We start from the raw sequence: 6,484 nt of genomic DNA, 5'->3' as shown, positions 1-6,484 counted from the left end.
TGTTGCCCGCTCTCTCTGTCGTCGTGGTCACCGCCGCCCTCTCTGTCTTCATGGTCACCGCCGCTCTCTCTGTCGCCGCCCAGCTCCTAGCTACCAACAGTGGTTTCACCGCCGCTCTCTCTGTCGCCGCCCAGCTCCTAGCTACCAACAGTGGTTTCACCGCCGCTCTCTCTGTCGCCCGCGCCCGGCTCCCCAGCCTAGCTGATTGTTGCTCACTGCTGCAAGCTCCGGGGACGCGCGCCGCCGCTTATATCGCACACCCGCAACGGCTCTCTGCCCAACGACTCTGCTGGGTCCCACAAGCCACGAGAGCAACGGTCTGATCGTGTAGCGCGTCTCTGCCACCTGGTCCCACCTGTAAGGGCCGAGTCAAAACGTTGACCTGACGGAGACGGCAGTGTTCACGGAACGAGTCGGTGCGGACAGACTAGGGGCAAAGTTGAGCACGATTCACAACTGAGGGCAAAACTGAGCACAATGACACCATTGAGGGCAAAAGGATAATTAACCCGTTTTATGTGGAGGAGCGCTCAACGCGCGACATGTGGGAACTGGAGCGCCCTCGACAATTCCCCGTGGGTGCCCCTGGGAAACCCATCAAGGGTGTCCTCTAACTAGTTGTTCCCTTCAATCCTAGGCAGCAGACGCAGAATTGCAATTTCCACAAATAGGTGCTGTGTGGTATCTCGTGGGCTTGAACTGAATAAAGCTGCCCTTTTTATGAACAATTTTTATTGCTGGTGAATCCTTTTATGAACAACTAAAAAATGATTATTAGCGGTCGATCATTGGAGTTCTCCTACGAGATTCTAATAGCTTATGTCGTTTGAGTTTGCTTTCTGTAAGTGTGATTGTAATAAAGTTTCTCATGAGCTACGAGATTCTAATAGCTTATGTCTTACAGGCAGGAGCTGCTATCGTGACATGGACGGAGCATGCTCCAGACTTTGTCTGTGCTATGATAGCCAGCGATATTGCTGAACGTTTAGTCTTGCGAATGAGATGTTCCCCTTAAAAACGGAAATTTGATTAATCGAGACAAGTAGACTTGATTGAAACCTAACCGCCCATTCTCCCGGGCAGGATCTCAAAGTAAGGGGTTCTGAAGGCACATGAGGGCTAGGGTTGCACGAGGAGGGAGTGAGGGTGTCGGCCGCACTGCCCAACTCCTCCAATATATAGGCCGTCGGAGGTGTGAGCTTTGCTCGGCTTATTCCCACAATCTGTGGCTCGTGTGTCATGGCAAGGCGGCGGCGGCGGAGGAGCGCGCGTGTACCACTTCTCTTGTCAAGCTCCCAATGACGTAGAGCGGCTTAAAGGGGTCGCAACTCTTCTCAACTAGCATGCAGTGGCGGCGCTAGGAAATGAGGGCTGGGTATTCACCCAAATTTTTTTTGGCTCTAAATGTAGTATATGAACCAAACAACACAACACTAGCAATATATGAACAAAACAACACTAGCATAACGGCAATAGCAATATTTCAATGTATCAGACCATAACAACATGAATACATAAGTACCTTTTGATTGATAAAGTGATGATATCCTTCTTACAATATAACTTTGCGGTCGCCTTTTTGGAAGAGATTGATGACATCTTCATCCTTCACTTGATCAAAAAATTCTCCCTCAACAAATGTAACCATTCTACAACATCATGAACAGCAGAGGAGTTGTACCAAATTATTCAACCAATAATATTTTCGCGCACTCAGTAGGCACTAGCAGAGTGGTGTGCATATTTGACAGCAACACAAGCAGCAATTTGTCCCCAAAACTTTAACCCAGAATACCCACCTTCAGACTAATCAAATCCAGCACTAGTAGGCAGTAACTCGTTGCGTTCAAATCCATCACTAGCAGCAATTTGTCCAATTTGACTGCACTACAAATCCACCTACAGATAATAGTTGGGTGCCACATGAGCCCATAGGAATTAGGAAGTTAGAATTGGCTGGCCGCTGGTGTTCAGTGAGAACTAGAACTAGGAGAAGAGGAGACTAGAACCTGGTCTGCTGCCGCTGGTCGCCCGTTCAGTGGCTCCGCTTGCCGCTGCCTGCAGTCGGTACTGGCCGCCGCCGCCGCCGCTGGCCGCAGGCGCTAGGTTAGGTTGGGGACTTGGGGAACGGCCGAGTGGGGATTGGGCAGTGCTGGGGCTGGGGAATGGATTGAGTGAACAGGACGACTGTAGCCGGTATCCCGTGTGGGCTGTGGGCTTGTGGGCTGCTAAATAAGACATGTATTAATTTTTTGGGGCCAAATCTTGGGTATTCATATGAATATAGGTGAAATATTAGGGCTTATCTAACAATTACAAAAAATCTCCAAGGGCCCATGTGGGTTATATGGCACTAGGTGTGGTGAAAAGTTTAGTCCCATGCATACCGCTAGTTGGAGAGGAGTTGGACCTCCTTATAAGGGATTCTCTTCCACATGCTATTGGAGTTTGAGAAGAGAAGTGGTTCCCGTGCGCTCCTCCTCCACTGCCACGCCTCGTCACGACGGGTTGCCAGAATGAGCCGAGCCGAGCTCACACCTATGCGCTTATTTTTGTCGGTCAGGAACGGAGAGTCTTTGACAGCAACGTCGAATCGTGGACTGTTACCGACTCGGACGCGGGTCCAGCCCACGCGGCTGCGCCTATGTATGTGAGGCGTCTGCCAACCCTAGCTGTCACGCGAAACAGATCGCATCTGCCTTCACGCCCACTGTCATTCCTTTTGATGCTGCTCCGCCGGTGATCTCATCCGGTTCACCGCGTACACGGTTGAAGGGAGAGCAGGCCTCCAAAACCCCGCCTCTCCGAGTCCTGGAGAGGGGCGATTAGGTGTTTGGGGAGTGTTTCATACGCGACTGCTCGCCGACGTTCGTCTTCTTTCTCTACTTCGTCCACATCCGCTGCATTGTCATCATGTCCACCGACAACGAGAGAGCCGCCGCCGAGAAGGCTGCCGCTGACCGGAAGGCGGCCGAGGAGGCCGCCGCCACTGCTGCTGCCGCTACAGCCAACTGGCCAACCGGAGGGTATAACTCATTTATCCCGCTCTTGTTTCTTTTCGTGTTAGTCATACTAGCATTTATGTGTAGTATGTGCTTATCTAGATCGTAGTCAGCATATCGTTAATACTGTCAATGCCATGTTCATAATTATTTCATGGATTAAGTTAATTAAAAAATTGCCTATTTACTCAGCAGTTCCCACCACCTACCGTACGCCTACATTAGCCTTAGAAATTAACCAGAAATTGTTGTCTTATATGGGCCAAAGCCCATCTATAATTCAACATGAACAACAAGGGATCTAGCTCAATTTCAGTGTGTACTCAACAAAAAAAAAAGAGCTCAATTTCAGTGTTTACTCAACAAAAAAAAGAGCTCAATTTCAGTGTTATAGTGAGTTATGGGCCATTTTTCTTCAATTATTGTTTTGTACTCGGGCTTTCCAACAACCAGTTTATGCTCAGGGTGCTCATATGCTCATCATGGTACTGTATTTTGTGCGTGTCCGGTGGTTAGGTTTCACTACCGATGGTTGAAGCTTTCTACCATCCGCGGCCGCCCGTCCCGTCCCATCCTGCTTTCTTCCTGGTTTTGTCTACACCTGTATACACCGGCCACCGCCACCACCAGCTCCCGCGGCGCTCCATATCAACCTCAGCCAGCGCCCGCTACCAGTCGCGCCCAGTTCAAAACACCACCTTTATATTCTCACCACGCCGTTTGAGCCTATCCATCTCCAAGTCCAACTGCCGCGGAATCCGAAAGAATCCATGGCCATGCTCGTGCTGGCGCTGCTGCCCCTGCTCGCCACGTCGGCGTCCGCGGCGGGCGGCTGCGCGGCCGAGGCGTCATTGTCGTCGCCCAACGGAAACGCCTACGCGGCCTGCAGCGACCTGCCCCGCCTGGGCGCGACGGTGCACTGGACCTACGACGGCGCCGCGGGGTCCCTCTCCGTCGCGTTCGTCGCCGCGCCGGCCGCCCCGGGCGGGTGGGTGGCGTGGGGGCTCAACCCGTTCGGCGAAGGCATGGCCGGGGCGCAGGCGCTCCTCGCCGCGCCTTCTTCCTCGTCCGGCGCGTGGGCCGTCCGGACGTACAACATCTCCGGGTACGCGCTCGGCGCGCCGGGGCCCATCGCGTTCCCCGCGACCGGCCTCGCCGCGGAGCTCGGCGCCGACGGCCGCGTCAGGGTCTCCGGGACGCTGAGCGTGGGCCAGGGCGCGGCCGTTCTGAACCAGGTGTGGCAGGTCGGGTCCGCGGTCTCCGGGGACGGCATTCCCGCGCCGCACGCCATGGGCGGCGACAACCTCGCCGCCAAGGCGAAGCTGGATCTGGTCAGGCAGACCACCAGCTCCTCCGACTCCGGCGGCAGCGGCCTCGCCAGGGAGCGCAATGTGAGCTAGCTCTCTTCAATCATCACCTGAGTCGAAAGCAAACACCTTATCCTGACTGACCGACTGACTAAACCATGTTCTTCTCATCCATGCATTCGTCTGTTCAGATCCATGGTATCCTCAACGCCGTGAGCTGGGGCCTGCTGCTGCCCATGGGAGCCATCTTCGCGAGGTACCTCAAGACGTTCAGGTCGGCGGACCCCGCGTGGTTCTACCTCCACGTGACCTGCCAGATCATCGGGTACGGCGTCGGGGTCGCCGGCTGGGCCACCGGCATCAACCTCGGCAACGCGTCCAACGGCGTCACCTACGGTCTCCACCGCAGCATCGGCATCGCCGCCTTCGCCCTCGCCACCCTACAAGTAACCATCTAACCAACACTTCCCAAATTCAAACTGAACTCGTACCGATGTTAAATTTCGTTCAAACTGGAAACGGCATCCAGGTATTTGCGCTGTTCCTGAGGCCGAGGAAGGATCACAAGTGCCGCGTGTACTGGAACGCGTACCACCACGCGGTGGGCTACGCCGTCATCATCCTCGGGATCTTCAACGTCTTCAAGGGCATGGCCATCCTGGGCGTGGAGCAGCGGTGGAGGACAGCCTACGTCGCGGCCGTCTGGGTGCTCGGCGCGGTGGCGGTGACGCTGGAGGCGGTCACGTGGAGCGTGGTCATCAGGCGCCGCGAGGCCGAGCAGCACGGCAAGACCTTCCACGGCGCCGCCTAACCCAATGGCCGCCCGCCGCACACCGTGTAGTAGCTAGCTTTGAGATTATATATACGTACGTACTGAGATCTGGCATTTGTTCATCCATTCTTGCTGTGTGTGGTAGAGCTGGTGGATCTAGTGGTTTTGGCGCGTGCCCCTATTTTTGTACCGCACATATATATGCGTACGTAAATTATGGGACTGGTTATATATAAAAAGTTGCCTTAAAATACTTTGGCGTCGTCAATTTTTTAATTCCTCTGATTTAAATCCAATGACCGCGGGTTTCCTCCCTCCAGCCACCTTCCTCCTCCTGCATGGCCGACTGCGCTGTCACTCGTGCCTCGCCGCACGACCCCTCCTCAATCGGCCACCTCCATCGGTCTGCCACCGCTCTCTGGACACCCCTCTAGCTACCGCTCTTCTTTTAAGCCCCCCCCCCCCCCCCCCCCCCCCGCCGCGCGCATCCCGTCAAACTCTGACTCTCCTCCATCGGCTACGCTGCTCCCACGTCGTCCCCGGCTTCGGATTCCTCTCACCCGAGGCCTCACCGCGACGCCTCCCTCAAATCGACTAACGCAAAATGCAAATTTAGGGAACCTAAGGCCAACTCCACCGCGCGACCCCATCCTGTCCGCCCCCGTCTGTTTGGAGTAAAATGGACAAACCAGACGGCCCAGCTCGCGGGCGCAAACGGACTTTTGTCCGTTTTGTGTCCGCTTTCGACCCATCCCTGGGCCAAGTTTGCGCCGATTTTGGGGTGAAACGGACACCGCGCGGACGGGCAGGACGCGCGCGGTTGTCCTCCCTGGCCCGCCTATCGGTGGGAGAAAGCAGAACCCCCCCCACGCCCCATTTGGCGCCATTTCCCCCAAACCCTCCCACGTCCCTCCAGCCGCCCCCTCCCTCCCCCCTCCATGGCCGACGCCCAGCCGAATTCCGGCGGCCTGGCCGTCGACCCGCCCGGAAAGGTGAAGAAGAAGGCGACCAAGGCGCCAAGGAAGCCGCGGTCGGAGTGCACGCCGGAGGAGATCGCCAAGTTGGACAAGGAATCGGTGAAGAGGAGGGGCCGAAGAGCGGTCGTCAAGGTCAATGCCGCCACGGCCAAGTTCGCCGCCGAGCGCGATGCGATGGAGGCCGCGGTCGACGAGAAGGAGGACATCGTCAACAAAGCGCACGCCCTCCTCATGCTTGGCATGGGCCGTCCGGCCGGTTTCCCTGCAACGGCCGTCGGCCCGACGAGCACAGGCTCGTCGCTCGCCCGGCCTCCGCACTGCCAGTCGCCGACGTCGTGGACCACGCCCATGTCGCCCAGCTTTCCTCCGCCAAGGCACGACGGCCAAACCCGTTTCTCGGGGTCGCCGGACGTTGGCGTGATCGCG

At 56.2% G+C, this 6,484-nt stretch overlaps 1 protein-coding gene across 1 annotated transcript; it reads left to right on the top strand.

Annotated features, from left to right (window-relative positions):
• Nucleotides 1-3,560: 3,560 nt before the first annotated feature.
• LOC123125061 (cytochrome b561 and DOMON domain-containing protein At4g12980) lies at nucleotides 3,561-5,334 on the top strand. Its single transcript, XM_044545593.1, has 3 exons — nucleotides 3,561-4,393; nucleotides 4,501-4,755; nucleotides 4,839-5,334. Exons 1-3 carry the CDS (start codon nucleotides 3,773-3,775, stop codon nucleotides 5,118-5,120), a joined length of 1,158 nt encoding a protein of 385 aa, XP_044401528.1. The 5' UTR covers nucleotides 3,561-3,772; the 3' UTR covers nucleotides 5,121-5,334.
• Nucleotides 5,335-6,484: the final 1,150 nt, after the last annotated feature.

This window comes from Triticum aestivum, chromosome 5D (genome assembly GCF_018294505.1).
Source record: "Triticum aestivum cultivar Chinese Spring chromosome 5D, IWGSC CS RefSeq v2.1, whole genome shotgun sequence".
Classification (NCBI taxonomy): domain Eukaryota; kingdom Viridiplantae; phylum Streptophyta; class Magnoliopsida; order Poales; family Poaceae; genus Triticum; species Triticum aestivum.
The sequence above is the reverse complement of the archived record's forward strand: the minus strand, read 5'-3'. Positions and strand labels throughout refer to the sequence as shown.

Excerpts from the sequence above, each read along its gene's own strand:
- LOC123125061 (XM_044545593.1), top strand. The coding sequence starts at position 3,773 with ATGGCCATGCTCGTGCTGGCGCTGCTGCCCCTGCTCGCCACGTCGGCG. Across the intron at positions 4,394-4,500 it reads GCCTCGCCAGGGAGCGCAAT|ATCCATGGTATCCTCAACGC; the intron begins GTGAGCTAGCTC and ends TCGTCTGTTCAG. Across the intron at positions 4,756-4,838 it reads TCGCCCTCGCCACCCTACAA|GTATTTGCGCTGTTCCTGAG; the intron begins GTAACCATCTAA and ends AACGGCATCCAG.